Source organism: Leptonychotes weddellii, chromosome 10, assembly GCF_054177405.1.
Source record: "Leptonychotes weddellii isolate Sample4059 chromosome 10, ASM5417740v2, whole genome shotgun sequence".
Taxonomy (NCBI): domain Eukaryota; kingdom Metazoa; phylum Chordata; class Mammalia; order Carnivora; family Phocidae; genus Leptonychotes; species Leptonychotes weddellii.
Window position 1 is genome coordinate 22,792,113 of NC_138378.1, and position 25,817 is coordinate 22,817,929.

The 25,817-nt window shown below is 48.0% G+C and overlaps 2 protein-coding genes across 2 annotated transcripts in view; both read right to left on the bottom strand.

The window, feature by feature from the left end:
* LOC102732023 (latherin-like) overlaps positions 1-5,318 on the bottom strand; it is an 8,639-nt gene extending 3,321 nt beyond the window's left edge. Inside the window, exons 1-4 of the mRNA XM_006727532.2 lie at positions 5,023-5,318; positions 3,710-3,845; positions 1,829-1,933; positions 809-958 (exon numbers count right to left, since the gene is read on the bottom strand). Coding sequence (XP_006727595.1) covers positions 809-958; positions 1,829-1,933; positions 3,710-3,845; positions 5,023-5,122 — 491 coding nt within the window. The 5' untranslated portion in view covers positions 5,123-5,318. The remainder of the gene's footprint in view (positions 1-808; positions 959-1,828; positions 1,934-3,709; positions 3,846-5,022) is intronic.
* BPIFA2 (BPI fold containing family A member 2) lies at positions 5,129-25,110 on the bottom strand. The gene is given in 8 exon segments (XM_081832234.1): positions 5,129-5,136; positions 16,939-17,004; positions 18,292-18,371; positions 20,862-20,922; positions 20,925-21,013; positions 22,348-22,455; positions 23,118-23,262; positions 24,954-25,110. Coding segments are annotated over 8 exon segments (714 nt in total).
* Positions 25,111-25,817: the final 707 nt, after the last annotated feature.

Genomic DNA, 25,817 nt, shown 5'->3' on the forward strand with positions numbered 1-25,817 from the left:
GAAATCACGAATGAAAAAGACCCAGTGTACAATAGGTTGGTGATGACTATTGGATTCAGTTAATCATGGACATGAGCCTAAATTTTAAAAAATCTTATAAAGAAGATTGTAAAAAAGAGATTATAAGTTTAGAAGATAACAGTAAAAGGGCAAACCTCTGAAAACAGTTACTCTGAAGAGGAGGTATCACAGACCAATGAACAGATGGTAAAATCCTTGCTTTACTGGTAGTCAAGAGAATGGCATCCGTGGGATTTTCTGCTGAAAATCCCTACTGAAGAGAAAAGTTGTAAAAATGAGAATAATTGGTCCAGATTGGCTATGGGGTGAAACTTGACCAATGTCAGCCAGAAACACGTCACTTTAGTTCTGTTGGCGAGGTATTTGGTAAGGGATTTGGAATGCCTTAAAACTATTACATACCTTCAAATTTAAAAGTCATAAAACTGTTTACACTCTTTCAGTAATCTTAGGAATCTATAATTTCCTGCACCAAAAGGTTCAGGATTATTTACAATAGCAAAAAATTCAGAAATAACCTAAATGTCAGCCAATAATTGAGTGAGCCTGCTTTGTTTGTCCTTGGTACTATTCAGTGAATCTCTTTTCATGCCAGTGAAAATATTGTTTTCATAATAAGCAAAAATTTTAAATGACATGAAGTTCTTTTTGTAAGACACACATCCCCATATGCACAAAAGGCTCATTGGAGAAGGGATTGTTCTGCTAGTGAGGTCTTTCAGGTGAAGCCTCCTTGGGGTTACATCACAACCAGTTGGATGCAGAGAGAGAAACATGGAGAACTTACAGATTTTCGGATTGGATCCATACAGTGTCAGGTGCAATCCTGCAATGCCCAAAGGCAAGTTGGTATTTGCTGTCTTCACCCTTCTCCAAATAAAGCTGGACTCTCATATCTGTCCGTACATGGAATATGCAGGGATTAAGAGCCAGAAACCTGTGGGAGGGAAGAATGAAGGCTGGTGGGAGAGTCTTAGGGCTTAATTCCTGCCATTTGTTTCCAGAATGAGAGTTCCCCCATGTTTGTGCAGGACCCTCAAAATCACCCTGTGAAGATCATTTCCTCATTTTTCAAAAGAGGCGATTCGGGAGAACGGGGATGGCTTTCTCCAAGTCGTGCATCTAGCCAGTGGTGAAGCCACGTAGGTCTGTGTTCAGGGTGTATAACTGATACCCCCTATCTCTGGCTCAAGGGACAGTTAGAAAGGAAACGGTTGATTCCAAGTATAGGATCCTATCAAAACTGAGAAACTGTGACTTTGGAAAGTACTCTTCTAGAGGTCACAAACTCCGTGACCTCCAGGGCCAGGCTTGAGCTGGAAATGAGTAAGGGAGACCAGGGACTGGTTTCACAGAGAGGGGTGACAGCTGGGATGAACCGAAGAATGCCTGTTCTCCCTGAAGATGCACCGTGCAGACCGAACAAAACACATCTGTGCACAGTCTCTAGGCAATGGTGCCAAGGGGCATTGGGGTCTAGAGCAGATTCTGTGTCCTTGTCTTAAGTTGTATTCAGTCCGAGCTAGGTGGGCTCAGGAAGTCCAAGTAAATGAGGGTGGGGCTTTCTGGATAAAGCAGAGAAAGGAAACCGGCTCAACCTGCTCTGCTTTCCCTAGAAAGGCCCCAGCTTGGAAGCATTCAGGTATTCCCATGCTCTAATCCTACTGGAGAGAGTGGCCCAGGCCCGGAGAGGGAGGGTGTTTTTGCCCCAACCAACAATGAGACTTCCACTGGACACCCTTTAGTTATGGCTGCTTCCCACACCCACACATCCGCGGATTACCAGTGACTTGCAGCTGTTACTTACTTTATTTGTATGGAAAATGCCAATGGTGTCCGTAACTTGACCCCCTTGAAGTTAGGGGAGTTCTCAAGGCAGACCTGAAGGAGTCGAAGGTCTTTGATCTGTACCCTGGGTGAAAAAACAGCATAACAGGGAAGGTTGTGGCTCTAGCCGTGGGTGGACCCTGCTTTGTGCAAAGGCAGGTCCCCTGCAGAGCAGAAGCTGACCGTATGCAAAGATGGTTACTGACTCATTAATCATGTAATTTATCACATAGCTGTTATGCTCAGGGGATATAGTCCTGAGCAAAAAGAACCTCTTGCCTTAATGCATCGCAGAATGGTCACGTCTAGCCCTTTGGCCAACACCAAGCAGGCTGGAATAAATGAGTGAATAAATAATGAGTAGAAGATGGAAAGCTATAGACAGCTAATGCTTGGGCAGAGCATATATATGTAAAACAATAAACGCAGTAAGTGAATACATAATGTGTCAGGTGATGGGTGCAGTGAAGAAAAAGCCTGGCAGGATCAGGTGAAGAGGATGACACTGGGAGGAGTGGTATTTTAGAGCATCAGGGAAGGTTTCTCATAGCAGGTGACGCTGGGGCAGGGTCATGAATGAAGTTAGGGTACAGGTATGAGGATAGACAGGGGAAGAAAGGGCCAGGCAGAAGACAGAGAAAGTGCACAGGCCCTGAGGCTGGAATAGCAATGGGCTCAGTGTGTGTGTGTGGGGGGGCAGTCAGAGCTGGGCAGCAGGGGGCCTGTGGGCCAATGGTAAGACCTTTGGGTTTGGTTCTGAGAACAGCTAGAAGACACTGGAGGGTTTGAGCAAGCGAGTTACATTGTCTGGCTGACTTAGAATGATGCTTCTGGTTATAGGTGGAACAGAATGGAGGAGGAGGGGGCTTGCCGTGGAAGCAAGGGGACCTGGGACCATAAGTCAGAGGGAGATGGTGGTGGTTCAGACCAGAGGAGGTGCAGAAAATGGTCAGGTGCCTGGCTGACAGGGTGTGTGGACAGGCTGCATGGGGCTGTGAGTGAAGAGAGGGGCATTGGATGAGGTCAGGATTTTAGGTCAGAGCGACTGGATGGGTGGAGTTTCATTAGCTAAGATGGGCTGGCCTGCGGGAGGAGTAGGCTGGGACGGGGGTGGGAGTCATCAGCAGTTTTGAACGGACTAAGAAGAGGGCCCTGAGTTGTCATCGTCGTCTTCTTCTTTTTTTTTTTTTAGATTTTATTTATTTGAGAGGGAGAGAAAGAGCATGAGCAGGGGGAGGGGTAGAGGGAGAGGGACAAGCAGACCCTGCTGAGTGGGGAGCCTGACATGGGCCTTGATCCCAGGACCCTGAGATCATGACCTGAGCCAGTCAGACACTTAACCGACTGAGCCACGCAGGCGCCCCGGGCCCTGGGTCTTCTAGGCTCTGCTGGCCAGATGGCATCGATTTTTGTGATTGCCACATTGTTACTGTAGACGTTATTATAACTGGTACTGCTGACTGGGGGCTTACTGAGGACAGGGAGCTGTATAAGCACATGACCTGTATTATTTCACTTAATATTTACAACAGTCCCATGGGGTCAGAGGCTATAGTTCCCCATGTAACAGGGGTAGGAGTTGAGTCTCAGAGAGGGGAAGAGACTGGAAGTGAGCAGCCATTCTCTTCCCAGACAGAGAGACTGAACCCAAGTCTTCAGCATCTCCCTAGCTTCTGCCTCTACCCCCAGTGGGAATTTCTCTCCACCAGTGGGTCTTAGTCCATCAGAGTGGGAAGGGCTGTTAGTTGAGGAAAGGGCCTCTGTAGAGTCAGAAAATGCCAGGAGGGTGCTCACAAACCAACAAACCAGGACAGTCTAGACATGGGGGGTTCTGATCAGAGACCACTCATGTTAAATTGGCATCTCTGTTGGTGAGCAGGCCGCCAGGATGTCCTGGTTGCCTCTTGCAAGGGTGAAGACATTCTTCAGCGACCCCTGGAAGTCAATTGTCTGCAGGGCGGGAAGAATGTTCGTACCAAGGAGTCCTTGTGTCAAAGCTGAAAAACAACCTGTCCGCCCCCCCGACCCCCACCATTAGACATTTAGATGCCAAAGATTCTCAGATGCAGCCTTGACCTCTGAGCATGTCCCACATATGGATCTTACTCCTCATTCACCTAGTTTTCCTGGCCTGCCTGGGGCTGGGCCAAGTTCCAGGCACAGTCATTCAGCAAATATTTGTAGAGGCCTACTGTGTGCCAGGGCCATGCCAGGCTGCACCCGTGAGAACAGGCAGCACTCTCTGCCCTCGTGGAGCTGGCGTTCTGGTGGGGATGAGGGAAGAGAGATGATAAAGTAGTGAGTAAAGGGACATGTGTGAGTCAAGTACAGATAAGTGCTGTGAAGAGGCTGGTTTCAAAATATTCAACAACCAGCTGGGCACAGGCACCAACCAATCAGAAAGGACATCAACCATAGCTCTGTAGCCAGGTCCTGTGACTCCTGGGCTGTGCCAGGGGTTAACTCATTAGATTTTGGTTGGTGAGGAGGCTGGAAGTCCTGGGGCTGAAGGCGGGATGGTTGGGGTGATGAGGGTACCACCTGGGGAGTCTTTGGGCAGGGGCTACTTCCCAAGGAGTGTAGAAAAACATTTCGGTATTTTAACCACCACAGCCATACCATGCATTCTGCTGAAGCTATTTTTGTCATGAGGGAAAAATAAAAGGCAGATTGAGGAATTGAGAATATGGGGTGAGGGCAGTAATTCATGCAAAGATGTCAAGGAATGTCTTCTGCAAATGCAACATTTTAGCAGAGACTTGAAAGAAGGGAGGGAGCCACATTGATAGTTAGTGGAAGAGTGTTCCAGGCAGAGGGAACAGCAAGTGCTAAGGTCCTGGGGTGTGCTCCATGTGTTGAAGAGGCTACTGTGGCAGGAGGGGAGCCAGTGAATGGGGGGTAGTAGAAGAGGTGAGCAGGGGCCAGTCCAGGTGGGGCTGGGCCTTTGAATAGATAGACCAGGGCAAGGAGACAGGAAAGAGGGGACTCTTGGGAGAACAGTATTAAATATAGTAATGTAGTGATGATCAGAGCAGCTAATAATTAATCATGTTAACTGCCTCCCAGGCACAATGCTAATTAGAACTTAACCCACCTTGGCTCACGGTCTAGACTTTTAGGAGAGGCCTAAGGTTCTGACAAGGCCAGGTGTGACCCAAGGCAGGATAGTCTCACCATTGGTGATCTGGGAAGAAATTCTGGACAGGGCCTCTTGAGCAGAGGATGAGGCCAGCAGCCCACAGAGGAGAATGAAGAGGCCGGAGACCTTTAGCATCTTGGGTCAGGCACCTGTGGGGGATCAGGCAGAGAGGGTCAGCTGCGGGGTCATTCTCTGAGAGAGAATCCTATGAGAGGGTCTCCCCAGAGCTTCGGTCTATGGTGGCTACAGAACTCATGTGGCCTATTCTACAGATGGGGCCAGTGAGTTTCAGAGAGGAGACATGCTTCTCCTCACAGTATAGAGCAAGAAATGAAGATTCCAAGAGATGAAGTCACCTGCCCAAGGCCACGCAACCTATATATAGGTTTCACCCTCATAAAACATAAATCTAAGCCTCAGCAGAATCAAAGCAATCCACTTAAATTCTATCTTTCAGCTATCTTCCTCCCTCTTTGGAAAAAGATGGCACCATTCAGATCCTCTATAATTTTTATCATAATGTCTAGCATCCAATGAAAAATTACAGGGCACATGCGCACACACACTCACACACACACACAGGACAAATGAACTGAAATCCAGGAAATTAAAATATACAATACAACAGACCCACAGGTGATTCAATTATTCAAATATTGAGCAGACAACAGGGCAAGCAGCCCATAGAGGATGAGAAGGAGACCTGAGACTTTCAGCATCTTGGGGCAGTACCTGTGGGGATCCCAGGTAAGTAGAGTCAGTTTCAGGACCACTGTGATGCCCTGGGTCTCCGTCAGTTGATTCTGGATGGGCTCTACAGTGGGGCAGACTTTATAAATGGTGAGTGACCCCCTTGCTGTGGAGACGTGGCACTGGGTGATGGACAGCTGGGAAACTGATGAGAGCCCTCAATCTCACCACGTCCATCTAATACCTCCAAAGCAAACATTCCTGCATAGAAGGCCTGGGGGATTAAGGGGTTAGGGCCTGATGTGTCAATAACATATTTCAAACTGTACATCACGAATCTCACCAAATGCAGAGGGGCAGAGAAGGTAGGGAGCATTGAGATAGTCTGGAGACTGTGTTCATGACTCTTTCTTTTTTTTTTTTTTTAAGATTTTCTTTATTTATTTGACAGAGAGAGACACAGCGAGAGAGGGAACAGAAGCAGGGGGAGTGGGAGAGGGAGAAGCAGGCTTCCCGCCAAGCAGGGAGCCTGATGCAGGGCTCGATCCCAGGACCCTGGGATCATGACCTGAGCTGAAGGCAGACGCTTAATGACTGAGCCACCCAGGCGCCCCTGTGTTCATGACTCTTGTTCATGGCCCTGTCCTGCAGGTTTCCTCATTTGTGCCATGAGTGAGGTGGACCCAGTCCCATCAGTGAGGGATGAAGCCACCAGTCTGCTCTGAGTGGAGGCAAGGGTGTATGTACCCTGGCCTCAGTTGAGAGAGCCTTGGGGTCCAGCCTGGCTCTACCTATACATTGCTTTTTGATACTGGACAGCTCCCATGGCCTTTCTGGGCCTCAGCTTTTCCATCTATAATAACAGTAGCTGGCATTGACAGGCAGTTTTCACAAATGCTTGTGGAATCCTTGTAGCATCCTTATGATATAAAGACTATTATTAGTCCCATTTTATAGTTGAAACCAAGACTCAAGGGAAGAAAAAGTTGCCCAAGATCATAGGGCCAGTCTATAGTAGAGTCAGGATTTGAGTCCAGGCTTTCGCTTGGGCTTTGACTTTGACACCACATCCCAAATTCCTCCTTTTAGAGCAGAGCTGAGGCCTCCTTGTAGGTTGGGAGTCACAGTTCTCTGTTGCACTGGGAAGACTTGTTCCTCAAGGCCTGAAGGACAGATATGCTCCATCATCTGCTCCCAAAACTGGGACCCCACTCAAGCTTTAATTTAAAAAATGTATTAAAACATATATTTCAGATTATTTATATGATCTATATTTACAAGGGAACATTTTTAAATATAGAAATGCATAAAGAAAGCAATATCTCTACTTAGAGATAATATCTGCTAGCACTTCTGTTTATTGCTCTCTAGTCTTCATTCTGTGCAGCTGGATATACACACAGATGTGGAGAATAGTCAGCCAGCTAACCTCTTCACAGCAGGTCTTCCCAAAGGGACAACTGAACAGTATACTTTCTTGTCTGCCACATTAAGTCACGTAACCATTCTGGCAAAGAACAGACAGTTCCACAGAGTCTAAGCCATGGGGACCTTGTCATGCTGATCTCCCACCAACCATCCCTAAATGCTGCCTACTCATTGTTTCCCTGGTATGCCCCACCCCTCCTGCCACAGGACCTTTGTTCACGCTGTTCCTATGGAAAGTAGCAAACACTCCATAAATCTGTGTTAAAAGAATGAATGAATGTGGGGTGCCTGGGTGGCTCAGATGGTTAAGCATCTGCCTTCAGCTCAGGTCATGATCCTAGGGTCCTGGGATTGAGCCCTGCATCGGGCTCCTGGCTCCGCAGGGAGCCTGCTTCTCCCTCTCCCTCTGCCTCTCCCCCTGCTCATGCTCTCTCTCTCTGTATCTCTGTGTCTCAAATGAATAAATAAAAAAATCTTAAAAAAAAAAAAGAATGAAGGAAGGAAGGAAGGACCCATTCTTTGAAGCCTTGTTCTAATCTCACCCTTACCAAGAAGGTGTTACAGATTTCCCTGGTAGAAATTAGTCTCTGATTCCAAAGCTGGACATTTGTCCCCCTATTCAACCCCAGGTCTGAGGATATCAGCTTCTTCCTCTAATTTGTCAGCTTTTAGGGACTGTGTCTAAGTTTGTCTGTCTCCCTAGGCCTCGTACTACATACTTTGCACACCTCATCTCATTTCATCCTCTCCAAACCCTAAGAGAGGTTGATGCTCCAACACTCACATTATGGGCAAAGAGGCTGTACTCAAAGAAGCTGAGTAATGTGCTTCCAGCCCCTGGAAGAGCCAAGACCCACACCCAGGAGGTAGACTTTAGAGCCAAAGTCTTAATCACAATTCAGCTTCATGCAGTATGTTTTCTTTCTTTTTTTTTTTTTTAAAGATTTTATTTATTTGACAGAGAGAGACACAGCAAGAGAGGGAACACAAGCAGAGGGGGTGGAAGAGGGAGAAGCAGGCCCCCCGCCGAGCAGGGAGCCCGACGCGGGGCCCGATCCCAGGACCCTGGGATCATGACCCGAGCCGAAGGCAGACGCTTAACCGACTGAGCCACCCAGGCACCCCCATGCAGTATGTTTTCTACCTGTGGACACGTGTTAGAGCCAGAAGGCCATTCTAATGTGGGTCATTTGAGAGCAGGGGTTCCCAGCAGATGTTTCAGCATAACCACCCACCAAAACATCACCGCATGCCCCCTCTTTGTAGAATGTAAGCAAGGAAGCCCAGGAGAGGAGGCAGAAAGGGCAGGTAGGGGTCAGAGTCTAGGGGAAACATAATGCCAGGCTTGGAGCCTCCACCTGAAGGGTTTTTTTTTTTTAAGATTTTATGTATTTATTTTAGAGAGGGGGGAGGGGCAGAGGGAGATGGAGAGAGAATCTCAAGCAGACTCCCCACTGAGTGCGGAGCCCGATGTGGGGCCCCATTTCATGACCCTGAAATCATGACCTGAGCTGAAACCAAGGGTTGGTCGCTTAACCGACTGCGCCACCCAGGTGCCCTAGTTTGCTTTTTAATAGACTATTTTTCTGAGTAGTTTTAGGTTCACAGCAAATGTGAGCAGAAAGTGAAGAGTTCTCATATACTTCCTGCCCCCTATGCACACACAGCGTCCTCCATTACCGGCACCCCCGCCAGAGTGGGGCATTTGTTATAATGATGAGCCCACACTGACACATCATTATCACCCACAGTCCACAGTTTATGTTAGGGTTTGCGCTTGGTGTTGTATATCCTTTGGGTTTGGACAAATGTGCAATGACATGCATCTACTATTATAGTATGCAGAACAGTTTCATTGCCCTCAAAATTCTCTGTGCTCTACCAATTCATCCCTCCCTCCTTCTGAACTCCTGATGATACTGATTTTTTTTTCTTACTGTCCCTATAGTTTTGCCCTTTCCAGAATGTCATATAGTTGAAATCATCCAGTATGTAGCCTTTTCATATACTAGGCTTCTTTAACTTAGTAATAGGATTTAGGGTTCCTCCATGTCTTTTCATGAGTTGATAGCTCATTTCTTTTTAATGCTGTGTCATATTCCACTGTCTGGATGGGCCACAGTTTATTTATCCTACTGAAGGACATCTTGGTTCTTCCAAGTTTTGGCAATTTTGAATAAAGCTGCTCAAACCTCCACGTGCAGGTTTTTGGGTGGATATGTATTTTCAGTTCCTTTGGGTAAATACCAAGGAGTGTGATCTCTGAATGGTGGGGTGAGACACTCTGGAAGCTTTGATCAGGGTTGTGAAATGCGCGTCCACAGGTACTATTGTCAGCACACCTGCTCCCACTGGTCAGTTGGATGGGCAAGCGTTTGCAGAACAATGGGGACAAATGTGACTTTGCCCCCTGATCTTGGGTACGAGCTAAGGAGAATCATTTTGTTCCTTCTTCTGGAACCAAAGGTGAGGTCTTGCCTCTTCTTACAACACTCCCAAGCTGAGGAGGATGGGATGCAGGCTCCTGAGCCATCAGCGCTGGCCCCGGAGCCTAGTCTGGGGGCCCAGGATAGCAAAGGCTCAGCATGAGTAAGCTGCAGGAGGGACTGCTCCAGCTCTCCTCTCGTGGGCACCCCTTCCTTGGAAGCCACGCTCTCTCCCTGGCCCCAGCCCAGCTCTCCACCCCAACAGCTCCTGCCCTGGGTGGGACCTGGACCAGCCATGGCCTTTGCCTCCTTTCAATCCACCTGACATATCACCTGCCAGAGGATACTTCTGGAAACTGTTGAGGCTGTCTCTCCCCCTTCTAGAAACCTTCAATGGCTCCCTAGTACCTAGCCCAGCGGTTCTCAAAGTGTTGTCTGGGGGTTCCCAAGAAACTTCCAGGCGGTCTGCAAGTTCCAAACAAATTCTAAATTAGTACGAAGACGTTATTTGCCTCTTCTCTCTCATTTATCTCACCAGTGTAGAGCAGAATTTTCTCGATACTCCATGACATGTGATACTACAACAGACTGAAGGCAGAGCAGATGTGAGGATCCAGCTGTCTTCTATTAAGCCAGTCATTATGGAGATTTAAAAAAATGTAAAACAGTCATTCCCAGTTATGATGTTTTTGGAACATAGAGTTATTTTTCATAAAAATATGTCATTTTGTTAAAATGCAATCAGTTTGTTTTATTTTAAAAGAAATCAATAAATGTATATTTAAAAAATTTCTCAGTATTAGTTTCTTTTATGGCAAATATCGATGGGTGGAATCCATGTAGACAAAAGCTCTTTGAGGTCTTCGGACTTTGAGGGTGTGCTAAGAACAAAGAAATTAACTCCTGGCTGAGAGGATCACGTCTAAACTGCCTCCAGCTTGGCATTCAAGACGCTGCTCTCCACTCGACCTTCATACATTTATGCTCCAGCAGCATCCAGGGCCTGTGGGTCCCCAGGTGATGCCAGGTTAAGTCTCGCCTCCCAGCCTTTGCTCATGTGGTCGCTTCTGCTTGCTTGCAATGCCCTTGCCCCGCTTCTCTCCCTGTTAGTCTTTTAATTTCGGCTCAATCAGCATCTGCTCTGGGAGGCTTTCCCTGAGTGCACCTCACAGCACCCAGCTCCCCAGGGGAGGCTGTGTGCCTGAGTCCTGTCCTCTTCCCTCCCAGTGCCCCTCATGGGCACGGAGCTTTGCAGGAGCCCCCTCGATGCTGCTGCATTGAGGGCGGCGGGAGTGGTGGGGGTGGTGGTTAAGGGCTGGGAAGGGGTCCCTCTTTGGTCACCTCTGAACTGCCTAGCACAGGGCCTGGCTTAGCTGGATGCTCAACAAACTTCCGACTCTTTGAAAATCCATTTTATTTATTGCACGAACATTAACACAGAAACGAGTCACCCCAACAAATGAAATTTGTCAAATTGTCACATCCCTGCTCCGTTCCGCCACCCAGTTTCGGTTTTTTGCATTACTGTGATACCAGCTAAGCACAGTCCTAAGATCTGTATTTTCACTCAGCTGTGAAACACAGTATTTCCCCAAATTAAAAAAAAAAAGTTCAGAAAATAATCTATTGAGTTGATCTAACAACTGACTTTCCTAATTTGGGATCTTTGGCTTTTCCAGTGTGATGAAGTTTATTCTACTCCCATTCAAAGAGCAAGTATTTAAAATAAAAGTGTCCATCTGCTGGCAAATATATGGTGAAATGTATATACTCTCTCATCACAGTGTAAATAGAAAGATCCGGATTGGTAAATTCTGTGATGTGTTCCTGGGGTCATAAGATATTCCAACACATAAAGTAAATAATTCTGATCCTGAGATGTTATCCTCAAGAAATCGTGCAAACATTGGAAAGAGCCAGCATTTATTTAACTGGATTAAGCCTTCAAAATTGTAGCCTGCACTACAGTTTTGCACTCTAGTTTCTGGAGGATTCAGGATCCAGTCAGGTTTTGCCTTCTTTCTTCCCATATATTCCCTGATGACAGCTGTTCTCTCTCCTGCTCCCTGAAGCCTCCTTCATGGGGCATCACCATCTCCAGGAAGCCCTCACCCCTCCTTGAGGTCTGGACCGAGTAGACCAGGAGCCAGGAGCCAGAGTTGGTCCCAGGGTGCCAGGCTGCCGGCAGGAGAATGCTGCCTCATTTGTCTACCCTGTAATCTTTCCCCTCCAGTGGCAACATTAGTCACCAGTGGAGCCGAGGGGCCTTAGCCCCCTACCTCCCCCACCCCATGTTCTGGCTTCACTCACCTAGGAGCCCCACATTTGGTCCATAGCGCTTATGTCCTCAAGGGCCAGGGATCTGGCCTTGGTTGACAGAAAATAATGACAAGTCTCCTATACCCCCAATCCTGGCTTGCTAGAATTTTCCTGTATACTTACTCACTCAGGCGCCCCAGAGATGGTGTCTGATTGTGTACAGAAAGAAGAGGTTTGTTCATTCATTCGTTCATTCATTCATTCATTCATTCATTCGACATTTGTTAGTACTTGTACTATATCTGGTCCTTCTCTGGGCACTGGATCTGCTGAGGAGAGGGAGGTACCTGCCCTCAAGGAGCTCGCAGGCTTAAGGGGCAGACTGATGAATAAAAAAGGTGAGAACCAGACTAGCCAGAGTTGACACTTTCTAAATGCTCTCTCCATATTGGACAGGAATGGCAAGGTAGCCTGGTTAGAACTACATGTTGGGAAGCACAGTGTCTTTTTTGGGAAACAAGGAGGAACAGCCCTCACTTAGCTGGGGATTGACTCCTGAGCAAAGTTTTAAGGCTGAGCAGGAGTTAGCCAGCTGGAGAAGGAGAAAGCCGTGTCCCTAGTAGACCTAACAGCATGGACAAAGGCTTGGCACGGACTCAAGTTGGTTACTGCCCAAAGAAGCCCTGAATTTTGAGACCTCCTTTGTGTATTTTTTGTGGGAGGTGGGTTTGTCACAAAATAGTGAGGAAGGAAAACTCACCGTTCTTCCCTGGCTGGAAGGGAAGCACCAGCTCTAGAGGAGGATGACTTTGGATTAAATCCAGCTTTGCCTCTGACCAGCTGTGTGGCCTTGGGCAAGTCACTTCACCCCTCTGAGCCTCAGTTGCTACATCTTCCCCCAAGAACCATACACTGCATCACTCAGAAAAAAAACAATTCAATGAGATAATGTATGTAAAGTTTTAATACAGGGTTTCTCAACACTCTTGACATTTTGGCCTGGATGCTTCTTTGTTGTGAGAGGCTGTCCTGTGTATTGTAGGATGGTTAGCAGCATCCCTAGCCTCTACCCATGAGATGCCAGGAGCATCTCTCACCCAGTCTGTGACAAAATATCTTCAGACATTGCCAATGTCCTGTGGGGGGCAAAGTCACCTTAGGTTGAGAACCACCAGGCTAATACAGTGCCTGGTATGGAGTAGGGGCTCAACAAATGTTTATTTTCTTTCCCCTCCCAGTCTGGAGGGAGCACTAACTCTTGTCCTGTTGGAACAGGAAGGGCCTTTAGTGATCACTGTGCAAATAGAGAAACAGGGCTCAGAGAGGAGAAGTTAGCAGCCTAATGTCACACAGCATGTTACTGGCAGAATGAGTTAGGTAGAATAGAGACAAAGTAGCCTTGACGAGGGGACCCCAAAACACAATGGTTTAAATAAGCTTGCTCATTGCTTTACTGCCACAGGGCCCAGAGATGGGTGGTCAGGGGCTGTTGAAGCAGCTCTGCTGTCTTCAATGCAGGGCCCCACCTCTAGATCTCAGGGAGTTACTCCACTTATTCCCATTTCTAATGGAAGAGAAGAGAAGGTCAGGAGGAAGGGGAGGGAATGCCCCCTTTGTCTGTTTTTAAGGCAGCGCGATGCCCATCATGGGGCTTGAACTCATGACCCTGAAATCAAGAGTTTCAGGCTCTGTGGACTGAGCCAGTGAAGTGCCCCTTTCTTTCAAAGCACAAAGTGGAATTTGCCGCGTTACTTCTGCTGATATGCCATTGGCCAGATCTTAGTCACATGGCTACTGCAAGGGAGGCTGGGAAATGTAGTCCCTGGCTAGGGGCCATGTGCCCAGCTAAAACCTGGGGAGAGAGAGAAGAATGATCCCTGGGGGGACCGTTGGCAGTCTGGCCCTAAAGACGGGGTAAAAACCCAAGATCTCCCAGGACCATGATTCTCTAGACGACATAAGGGCTTTCATCAGTCAATCAACAATCACAGGGTGGTCATAACAGCAATTTCAGCATGTAGAGGGGACACTCATCTGGGCTCACTAGCTGTCAGGCCCCAGTTAAGACACTTTCCACCCTCACAACAGCTCAGCGAGCAAGGTTTTTTCCGCTAATTCCATTTGACGGGTAAGAAAACTGAGATTTCCAGAGGCTAAGTAACTTGCCCAAGGTTTCAGGGCTAGAGAGCAGCAGGGGCCGTGTGGAGCTCAGAGGTGCCTAAGCCCCTGGCTCTCACCCTGTGCCCAGCAGCCCCTCGGCACACCCTGAACTGAGGTCTTCACAGGATTGCTCGGGAGAGCTGGTCTGCAGCCCCTCCAGGCCACCCCAAGGGCTCGAGGGACCTCTGAGGTGACTTGACCCCGTGAGGCAGCCTTCTTCAGAGGGAAGGCCCTTGTGGAAGGGGGGGCAGCCTCCTACCTGCAGGCAAAGGGGAGACTGGGGCCTGCATGTGGGCAGGAACAACAGCCTTGAGAGGCTCTCGCATGTCCTGGGCAGAAGAAAGCAGCGCCTGCCGGGGGCCGGGGAGGCAGCCAAGGTGCCTCGGCTACTGGATGTCAGCTCTCTGAGCAAAGGCTCTCATAGTCATGTGTTCAAATCCTGGCTCTGCCTCTTGCTCACTGCGTGACCTTGATGAGTCACTTTGCCTCTGTGAGCCTTCGTTTCCTCATCTGTTAAATGGGGACAAGAATAGTGTCTCCTGGCGTTGTTAGGAATTGGTGAGGTCCTCCATGCCGGCAAGGGCAGGGCTCCGTGTTGGTGGTGGTGGTGGCCTCAGCAGAGTGATGCTGTCTGGACCACGGCCAGGCACAGCCTGGGCAGGCCGGAGAGGAGCTGGTCTCCATGGGATGGTTGAGCACCCTCAAGGTGCTTGGCTTCACCAGGCAGGCAGGGCCCTCGTGCAGCCTGGCCGGTGGGCCCACAGGCTCTCAGGACTGGGTGGGTGAGCCCTGGTGTCGCGAGACCATGGGTGTCCTCAGGTGCTGCTTGAACTGATCTCTGTTGCAGGGGAACCCTAGCCCTTCAGAGGGCACAGAGGGGCAGGCTGGGAAGTGGCCTAGGCCCCTGACCCTATGTCACTCTGCCCTATACTCCTGAGCCCACAGACCCGGTGCCCCCATCCTCCATAAGGCCTCTCAGAGTCCCTGGGGACTCCCTGAGGGGAAGGGAGGAAAGCCCTGGGTGGGGTTGCCCAAAATGTGACTGTCCATTCCTACTGCCCGTCTGGCCCAGAGTAGACCCTCACTGAACGCCTGCTGAGCATGTGAATGGATGAATTAAGAGCCTGCCACTGCCACCAACTGGCTGTGTGACCCTGGGTCAGTCTCTTGCCCTCTGTGTGTGTCAGTGTTCCAGTTTGTAAAACAAGCTGGATCGTCCCAGAGGTCCCTTCCAGCTCCCACCCAGGTCTCTACCACCTAGTTGCCCTCCCCCAATCCCAATGGAGGGAATAAAATGGGCCACACAAGAGGATGCCCAAGTGGTCTTTAATTGCAGGGGGTGGAGGGTGGTGAGCACAGAGGCTGCTGTCCCGACTGCGAGGAGGAGTCTCCGGGAGGGCCCCTTCTGGCTGCGCTCGGGCTGTCACTCTGCTTGGGGCGTGGCTGCACCTTTCCCAGATGGAGATGCTACAAGGGACACTGGGCACCGATCTGGAACGAGACCACAGCCATCAGACACTGCTGCCCAAACTCTTCCCTACAATCCCCTGCAGGGTCTAAGGCCTTGAAGAGGGGGCTGGCACCTGTGGTTTGGGGTTTGTCTCTGGCACCTGGCCCTGACTTATCCTCTGCCCCTTACTCTCCTCTCCCCTCACCTTAGGAACAATGGCAGATGTGAAAAGACTGATCAGACGCCAAGACTGGAGCCAGGGTTCAGGGCTCAGTATAGGATCAGGATCATGGATCAGTCTGAGATCAAGGTCAGGGCTCAGTCTGTGACTGATGTCATTGCTCAGTAAATCACTGAAGTCAAAGCTCAGTCTGTGATCAGGATCCAGGCTCAGTCTGGGTGTGCGAAAAAGGCTCAGGGTGCAGAATGTGACCAGGATCAGGGCTCGGGCTGGGGCCAGGGTCACAGCTCAGTCTACAACCAAGATTAGGGCTCAGCCTGCTGCTAAAAAAAGAAGAGAAGCTGAGCCTTGCTTTGGCTTCACCACAGGTGCCTGTGGAGGAGACTCATCCTCTGTGTGGGGTGCACACCACCCCTTACCTTCAGGTGGACATCACCCACAGTCCTCCTCATCTCCCTCCTCAGACATCGTTAAGCAGCTAGTTTTCCTTTTGAAATTTATCTGAATAATAAAAAAATAAATAGCAGGCCTCAGTCTCCAATAGAAACCAGACCCTGATGGCCGCCACTTTCCAGTGGGTCAGTCTGACAGCCGTGGAACCTCAGGCATGTCAGTCCACCTCTTTGAGCCTCAATTTGTTCATCTGTAAAATGGGTATAATGACGGTACCCACCCCACAGAGTTGTTGTGAGGATCCAATGGGATGGCATATGCAAAGCACAGAGTGATTGCCCAAGGAACTGATCAGTGGCTATTTCCATAGAAGGGCCACCTCCAGGACCCTGACACTTACCCCACTTCTATTGCTCCAGCATCCCCAGCAACCCCAGCCTTGCCTAGAGACCCAAAGGCCAAAGAAAGCCCCCCCTACAGCTGGAGGAGAAGCCACAGTTTCTCATAAAGAGGGAAAGAGAAGGGCAGGTGTTTACTAGTAATGCCTACTGGATATTAGGCTCTATGCTTCTTCTTTTAATCCACTCATCACCCTCCAGTGTTTACAGTCTTGGTTCACCCAGGAGGAAACTGAGGCTCAGACAGGCAGAGCCACTTGAATAAGGCCCCACAGTTGCTAAATAGCAGAGCCAGGATTTGAACCCAGATCTGGCCCATCTTCTTTCTCACATCGTTCTGCCAGGCAGGTTCTGTGGATTTAAAGAGGGAGGATGGTAGAGAGCTCACAGAGGCCCACAGAACGCCCTCAGTCCTGTCACATTCTCCCAACTTGCTCAGATGCTGGGTCTTCCTGCTTCTCCAGGGTCCCCTGACCACACCTGCTGTGGGGGTGGGCACAGGGTGCATGCCTGCCCTTGGAAGGCTGCAGAGGGAAAGCACCCCCGGTCCCCAGGCTGTGACTTACCAATAATGTCCTGAACAATATGCACATCCAGAGTGGAAAGTAAGGCGTGGATCAGTGGGCACACCTGTGGGGGAGTGAAAGAGTGAGAAAGAGAGAGGGAGGGAAGGAGGGAGGGAGGGAGGGAGGGAGGGAGAGGAGAGGAGGGCCAGGACCAGGAAGGAGGGCAGATCATTATCAGCTGGGGCCAAACTGCCAGCCACCCACCAAGATCCCACAACCTTTGACCCTTAGGATTCTAGAACAGCAGAAACCTAGAAGTCCAAAACTGGAGAGCCATAGGATGCTAGAATTCTAAGTCCTTAGAATATTGGAATCCTAGAAACTTGAGAATCTAGAGTGTTAACATCCCAGAACCTTACACTCTTAGAAACCTTGAACTTTGGAACCCCGGAATTTTAAGGAATCAAATGGGGCCCTGGGAACCGTAGAGCAGAGAGTTTCTCACTGTGTGTGTGTACAATTCCCTGAGGATCACTTTAAAATGCACATTCTGATTCAGCAGGTCTGGGGGGCTGCGGGGAGCGGGGCAGGCAGACTGAGAGGCCGCATTTCTAACCAGCTCCCAGGTGAGGCCCCAGGGCTGCTGGGCAGAGGACCATATTCTGAGTCGTAAGGCTCCAGTCACCTGAAGGATTTTTCTTTCCTAACCCCGGATTCCCAGCCCCCTTCCAGAATGACTGATTCAGACTCTCTGGATCGAGTAAAAATGGTTTTGTATGATGCATAGATGAAAATACCAGTTTTATAGGTCTGTGTTTATGTTTTAAGTTAATTGTATAAATGATATTCATTTCTAAATTATGGTAGAGATACAGTTTTCTTTTTAAAATACATGTATTTAGGGGCGCCTGGGTGGCTCCGTCGTTAAGCATCTGCCTTCGGCTCAGGTCATGATCCCGGGGTCCTGGGATCAAGCCCCGCATCAGACTCCCTGCTCAGCGGGATGCCTGCTTCTCCCTCTCCCTCTCCCCCTGCTTGTGTTCCCTCTCTCGCTGTGTCTCTCTGTCAAATAAATAAATAAAATCTTTAAAATACATGATTTAAAGAAGCTTATGTAGAATTGTATTGTTTAAAGGAGGAACACACTAGCTAAAAAGGCATATCCAGGGTAGGTAGACACGGGGAATGGCCCAAGTTTGGGACCCAGTGATTTCAGCTAATGTCAGGCCCCTGCTCTGCCCTCCCTCTCCCCAGGCTGAGTAAAGGGGCACAGGTTCCAGCTGACAGCCCAATGAAGAGTTTGCGCCTCAGAAGAAAAGGCGTCCAGAGAGTACAGTGCGGTTGTGAATGGCACACCTGCCTCCCCTCCCCCGCAGGCATGGCTCTGGGCCCCGAGAAGTGGAGGACTCATATCCTTCTCTAGCAGGCGGGACACGGTCTTTGTCAGGAAGTTGCTCACGGTGTTCACGGCCTTCTCCATCAGAGTATTGTGGCTGGAAAAGAGTGGATAAAGCCTAGTTCGTGGGCAGAACGGCCACGCAGCGGGGGCTGGGGGGGTTGGAGGTGGCGGAGCACCTTGAAATCAGGTAAACCCGGGGACACCGCAATGCCTTTCTAACCACAGACAGAGCCTCTATTCAGGGGTGCCCCACTTCTGACCAGAGGCTCACCTCAACCTGTGAGAGTCTCATCACAACCTTAAGATCCCACTCTTTCATTCGACACCTATCTACAGATCACCACCTGCATGCCAGGCATTGATTACGCTGAGGACCCGGGGATGGGCAAAGCACAAGCAGCTCCTCACCTGGTACCTAAACGTGACACAGGTCTTGCTAAAGGCTGGCTCCTTCCCACCTTCAGCTCTCAGCATGACTGACACCTCCTCAGGGCAGCCCTCCCTGACTGCTTGCCTAAGGGAGGGCTTTATATCATATAGTCCTGTTACATGCACTGCTCTGCTTAGGGCTCATCATAAGCTGACATTTTCCTTGAGGGCTCTTTACTGATGGCCTGGATACTTGTCTGTCTGCCCTTCCCTCAGGACAATAAACTCCAGGAAAACAGGGTCCTGGTCGGTTGTCACCAGTAAATTCTCCAGAGCTCAGAGCCTATTTGGAACATAGCAGGTGCTCAAACATTATTGGCTGAAAGAAGGACTGAAGTAAACATAGAATTAAATATAGGATGATGGGGCGCCTGGGTGGCTCGGTCAGGTAAGTGTCTGCCTTTGGCTCAGGTCGTGATCCCAAGGTCCTGGGATCGAGCTCAGAGGGGAGCCTGCTTCTCCCTTTCCCTCTGCCCCTCCCACCCCCACTCATTCTCTCTCTCTCTCAAATAAATAAAATCTTTGAAAAAAAAAATAAAATGACAGCTTGTGACAAGTACTTTGAAGGCCAAGAGTAGACGATTTTGAGGGAGAATAGGATGAACCTTTTTTAGAACCTGAAGGTTGAGAAGTACGTGGAGGTGAGGGGAACGGTGTTCTAGGAGGCCGGAAGAGCGTGTGCACAGGTCTGGAGGTGGGGAAGAACTTGTTTGAGGCCCAGAGCAAAGGCCAGGGTGTCTGCAGCAGAGTGAGCGAGGACAAGAGTGCGGTGATAGGAGGGTGGGGCCAGATCCCGCTGAGCCCAGACAGCGGTGGGGAGTGCTTGGGCTGAGAGGGCTTAGGCACCAGAGTGGAAGGCCATTTCACAGATGTGGACACTGAGACCCCGAGCAGCAGGATGAATTTCCTGGGGCTGCCGACAAGGCGGTATCCAGCAGGGCTCAGGCCCGTCCATTTATATTCCAGCCTTCCCCAGTAACATCGGGCAGTAGAGCCTTTCTTTGGTTTGGCAAGCTGTGATCAAATCCCTTGAGGGAGTAGGGTGGAGTGACCTCTGCTCATGGCCCTCAGGGCTGAGAGCTGAGAACCCAACCTTGTTTCCCCCAAAGCCAACCTGCCCCGGCCTTCGACTTCTAGACCATTCTCCTCCAACAGCCGCCTCCAGGGTCACCCCTCCTCCCCTCACCCTCTTCCTCCACCAGACCTGCCCTTGCAAGCACACTGTTTAAGAAGTAGATTTTTTTGTGGATTGACAGGGATCAGTGATTTAAATGGAGAGGATTCAATTTGCAATATCTCGTTTCGGGAATTTTCCAGTGAATTGAGGACTCTCTAGGGACAATTTGAAATTAGAGCTCATGGTAAGCATTTACTTCTCCTCCTCCTCCCACATGGAGGCAAGAAGAAAAATACAATTTATTATTATTTTTTTATTTTTTTTAAAGATTTTATTTATTTATTTGAGAGAGAGAGAATGAGAGACAGAGAGCATGAGAGGGAGGAGGGTCAGAGGGAGAAGCAGACTCCCCGCCGAGCAGGGAGCCCGACGTGGGACTCGATCCCGGGACTCCAGGATCATGACCTGAGCCGAAGGCAGACGCTTAACCGACTGAGCCACCCAGGCGCCCTACAATTTATTATTATTATTACGGTTATTGAGGGATATAATATAATGATAAAGGGGTCAATTTTCCAAGAAGCAGTAACAATCCTAAATGTGCTGCACCTAACACCAGCGCTTCCGAAAGCAGGAAGCAGAACTGACAGAGCGGCCCGGGGATCAGAGGCCAACACTCCTGTCTCAGGAATGGAGAGAACAGGAAGTCAAAGTCAGCATGGATGTTATTCTCACCGAGCCCTGAGTGTGTGCCAGGCTCTGTGCTAAACACTCGTATTTTCCCAGATGGTCGGCTCAACAGCCGGTGAGGAGACATTATTGTCACCTTCAGGTTACAGATGGGAAAACTGAGGCTCAGAGGGGCTAGGTTGGTCACAAAGTTCTAAGTCGGTAGCTGCTATTTGAACCAAGGTCTGTCTAACTCCAAAGCTACGCTCTTTTGCCACATTGTGCCCCCTCAGGGCAGGAATAGGGCTGAAGCCAGGGGATCCCCGACTCCTCTGAGAGCCCGGCTCTGCTGAGACAGACCAGCCTTACCTGTCCGGCACGGCGAGTGAGATGCTGTCTGGATCACCGCTGCATTTTCCTATGATCACTCTGGGGCCACAGTCTGGGCATCGGTTGCAACTCTGACATCAGTCAGGAGGTCCAAAGAGGCCTTCAGGTTGACCACCTGGCCAATGACAGGCCTGTAGGAAATAAGATTCCCAGTGAACAGAGGTCTAGAAGGCCCACTAGGGTTCCTCCGCCTGTGTGGATCTTTAACTCTCCAGCTTGTCTATGGATAATGTCAGCATCGTCTGGATTCCTAATTAACATGTACGTTAAGGGCTTCTTCGCCTGGCCACACGGATTTGGTTCGTATGACAGTTTTATAGAGCACCACCCTAATAATGAAAGTAATAATAATAGTTGACATTTATTGAGGGCAAATTATACGTTAGGCATTTCTAAAAAGCATTTTTTTCGGGACACCTGGGTGGCTCAGTGGGTTAAGCGTCCGACTCTTGATCTCGGCTCAGGTCATGATCTCAGGATCCTGAGATTGAGCCCCATGTGGGGCTCCCCACTCAGCGGGGACTCTGCTTGAGATTCTCTCTCCCTCTCCTTCTGATCCTCCCACTCCCTTCTCTCTGTCTCTCTAAAACACATAAATCTTTGAAAAAAAACCATTTTTCCTGGATTAATCCATGTCATCATTATAGCAATACCATGAGGTAGAAGTACTATTGTTATCTTTTTTTTTTTTAAAGATTGTATTTATTTATTTGAGAGAGAGAATGAGCACATGAGAAGGGGGAGGGTCAGAGGGAGAAGCAGACTCCCCACTGAGCAGGGAGCCCGATGCGGGACTCGATCCTGGGACTCCAGGATCATGACCTGAGCCGAAGGCAGTCGCTTAACCAACTGAGCCACCCAGGCGCCCCATTATTGTTATCTTTATTTTCAAAATGGGGAAACATTGGTATAGAGAGGTTAAGTAACCATCCCAAGATCTCGTAGCTAATGAATGATGGAATCCCCGTGTCCTCAATTTATCTTCTTCCACACATGCTCATTTTCCTATCTCTCTATCTCTTTTAAAGTAATTAAAATACTTTAAAATTACGTTTTTCACACATGCCCTTCATTATATACTGTGCACTACTATCTGTGTTTAGCTATAATGGTCACTGCTATTTAAAGAGAATCTCAAGAGACGAAATAATGCTGGAGGAAATTTTGCCAGAGTTATAAACGCTCATGTCTTCTCAGGTTTTCAAATTTTACAATTAGATAAATGTTACGATTTCAGAAATACTTCATGGAGGATTCTTTCCAAAGAGACTTGATTATGGCCAAAGTTCATTAGAACATTTTAAAGCTTCAGATTTTAGAGCTGGAAAGCCCCCTTCATGTACAGATTGGGAGACTGAGGCCCAAGGCCACACGGTAGCATGGGAAAGAGCCCGATTCTGCTTTGGAGATCCATTGGCCATGGTGCACAGCCTCTCCCAAATCCCAGATTCTAATGCCTACTCACAGGGCCAGGGTGACATTAGCGACGATGGGGACCCTTATGTTAATGACTTCGCCATCAGGAGTCAGTTCAACTTTGATTTTCAGGATGCGGTAGTTAATGATGTTCAACCTGTGCAAAACCCACAATTTCCCTTTGTCATTCCCCATGCCAGCCATGGGCTGACATTCTCTACACCAGCATCAGGCTGAGCATTTGGGCTCACCAACCTTGCCTTCTTTGGCCTTCACAGTACCCCCGTGCAGAGGTTTTATCCTCTCCATGTTATGGCCTGGCATACGGAGACTCAGTCAGATGTAATTTCCCACAGAGATTCCAGGGAGAAATAAGTGCCAGAGTCAGAATCTGAACCCAGAACCCTTTGATTCCAAACCTCCTCATGTGGAGCCAGCTGTGTGGTATGAACTCGTCTTCTCTATCCTGAGGGGATTCAGACTTTTATCCTCAGCTATATTTGGAGAAGAAAGACTTACTCCTTGGAAAAGGGACCTCAGGCACCAGCAAACAGGTGGAGGTAAGGATTAAGAGGCTCTTTACCCTGATCCTAAAATTACATAATATGGAAGCCCAAACCCATGAGATGCCCAGATTGGCCCTGCAGCCCTGTGTCTAATTTGCTCAAGCTCTGATGAACCTGGCCTCAGACCACCTTGACTCTGTGGGGAGGAATAAGGTTTATCAAACTTTTTGACTTTGACCTTAAATTCACCTCCCCAAAGATGTGTTTTCCCTTTTCTTGGAGCAAAGATCTCCACCTAGAAGCGTCAACTCACCCCAAAGTCTCATCCTTAGCTGGAGTGATCTTAGGAAGAGCATTGTTCACCAAGTTACTCATTTCCTGCACCTTCTCCTAGGCCAGGAGCCAAGCCTTGGATTTCTGAAGCTTCCCCAAGTTGGCGGTCAGTTTCTGAATGACAGCTGACAAAAACAATTGCCATTTAGTGTTGTCCATCACTTACGGAACAGTGACCATGTACCGGACACTCGGTAAGACTATTTGCCTATGTTATTTCATTTACTCTTCATAACAACCCAAATGAGGCAGATATTGTTATTATCTGCATTTTCAGATGAGGAAATAAAAGATCAAAAGGTTAAGAAATGTGCCTAAAGTCACGCGGCTGGGGAGCCTTTGTTCCTTCCATGCTGCCTTCATACTAATATATACTCATCATTCATAAACAAAGCAATCAATCAATTAACCAGGCAATTCATATTGCTTGTACACCAGCTTCTAGTAGTGACTTGAGGGGGTTGTCTATTGCTCTAAATGAGATGTTCACGCAAGTTTGAAGAACTAGGTCAAACAAAATGAGAGAATAAGAAATAGAAAATCTAGAATCAAGCAAAAAGTATGGTTCCAACTCATAAAAGTGGCAAATGGGAGTCCCAGCATGACAGCTTTGCAGCAGGCCCCGAGAGCAATAATTCATACAGGAGTATGAAAACAAAGTGTCTTAATGGAAGGGCTCCAGAGAAAAGAGGGATTAGATAGACATGGCAGATATAGAACAGTGCATATGCAAAGAATTAAGGATATGTGTATAGAAAATAATTCAAGTGAAAAACAAGGCAATTATTAACTCAAGGAAAAACAAAGGCTGTACAAGAGAAGAAATGTAACTATGGTTCTGCAACTTGGCTCTACAATCAATGGTATCTACCTAGTTATAATGATATAAGAAACAGAGACTACCAATTTCAAGAAAAGTATTTTTGGTCCTATAACTCATTAGGTGACCTTGATCCAGACACTTCTGTTTCTGAACTCAGTTTTCTCAGCAGTGAAATTAGAGAGTGGGTCCCTTCTATACCTTTGAAGCTCTAAACCCTGACAAGGTTTGAAAGGTAGCCATTTATAGCATTTAGCATTCTAGCACTTACTTCCTCCTATAATGTTTCAAGAAAATGAAAAGAAAGCCAAATTCTTTTAAGAAATCAGAATGAAAAAGAGACATGATTAAATATAAAGCTAGGTAGCTTTAAAGCCACCTAGGCTTAGGTATAGCTAATTTCCTTAATTTCCAATGAATTAATACATATCAATAAGAAAATTGAACAACCTAGCAGAAGAATGTGCTGTGAATATGATCAAAATATTTATGCTAAAATATATAAATAGCTAATAAAATATGAAAAAACGAGTGAATTCTTTCATAATTAGAGAAATGCAAAGTGAAATGAGTTATAATCTTTTATCTATGAGATTAGCAAAACTTTTAAGTTGCCCATAGCAGTGCTATCAAGAGAGTAGAAAAAAAGACACTCTCCCAAGACTTTTGGAGAGAATGTTAATGTAGGGAATTATTTGTCAACATCTCCTATAATTGAAAATGTGCATACCTTTTGAACTTTTGAAATCTCAGTTTTAGGATTTTATCCTCTGCAGATATTAGGAAAAAATGTGCCATGATATAATGTATAAGAGGATATTCGTTTGAGCATTGCTTGTTCCCTGAAAAATAAGTGAATGAACCAGAAACTGAACAGCCACCTTTCTCAGTAAACCACCCATAAAGAGCAGCCCCTGGTGGCAGCCTCTGGTAATGCAGACATAGCATTCAGGCGGCAAGCTCCTAGGTGCCACTGATCATCACTTGTTGACTCACATTCAAGTGTGTTGTCAATGGTCTCAAGTCCTTTCTCAACAGCAGGTTTCAGCTTGTTCACAACATTATAAAGGTCGTCGCCAAGATTTCCAAAAAGAGACGCTGAGGTCCCGGTGAGCAGACCGCATAAGAGAACAAGTTTCCAAAGCTGAAGCATCTTGTCTTGACACCTGGACAGTCATAGGACGAAGAAAGAATCACCCAGAGGGAAAAGGAATCTTCAATAAGCACCTGTCTCTCTTACACTTCACATTCCTTTAAGATAAATGTGGTTTGCTTCTGTTTTATAGATGGACAACTCAGGTCAGAAACCTAGAGCAACTTGTCCGGAGACACACAGCCAGTGAGTGGAGGAGCTGAAATTTGAAAAGTCACACTTAGCTCCAAGTCTGTGCTCTTTACACAAAAGTCCTTTGCACATGTTGGCTCCTCTGCCTGGAACATCTTTCCTTGTCTTTGCAATTTTACCTAAGTCATTTCCTACCGACTCTCCAGCTTCAGTAAGATATCATGCCCTCTGTAAATCCCACCCTGGACCCCTTCCCTTCCCAGAGTCGAGGTTAGGGGCTCCCACCACACCATCCTGCTGTCTTGGTCCTCTGATCAGGGTTCTAGGTGCCAGTTAGTGATGACTTGTCTGCTTTTCTCACCAGGCTGTGAGCCCCTGGGGGAGGGACTACAACTGACTTTACTGTTCACTCTCCAGCCCCCAGTAAAAAACCTGGGCCTAGTACGGTACAATAAATATATATTCGCTGAATAAAAGTATGAACAAACAAATGGGCACCATGTCATGACCCTGCATTGCTCATCGGTTTGATGCTCCTTCTAATATAATCTCTCTCTTAATATCCTATATTCAAA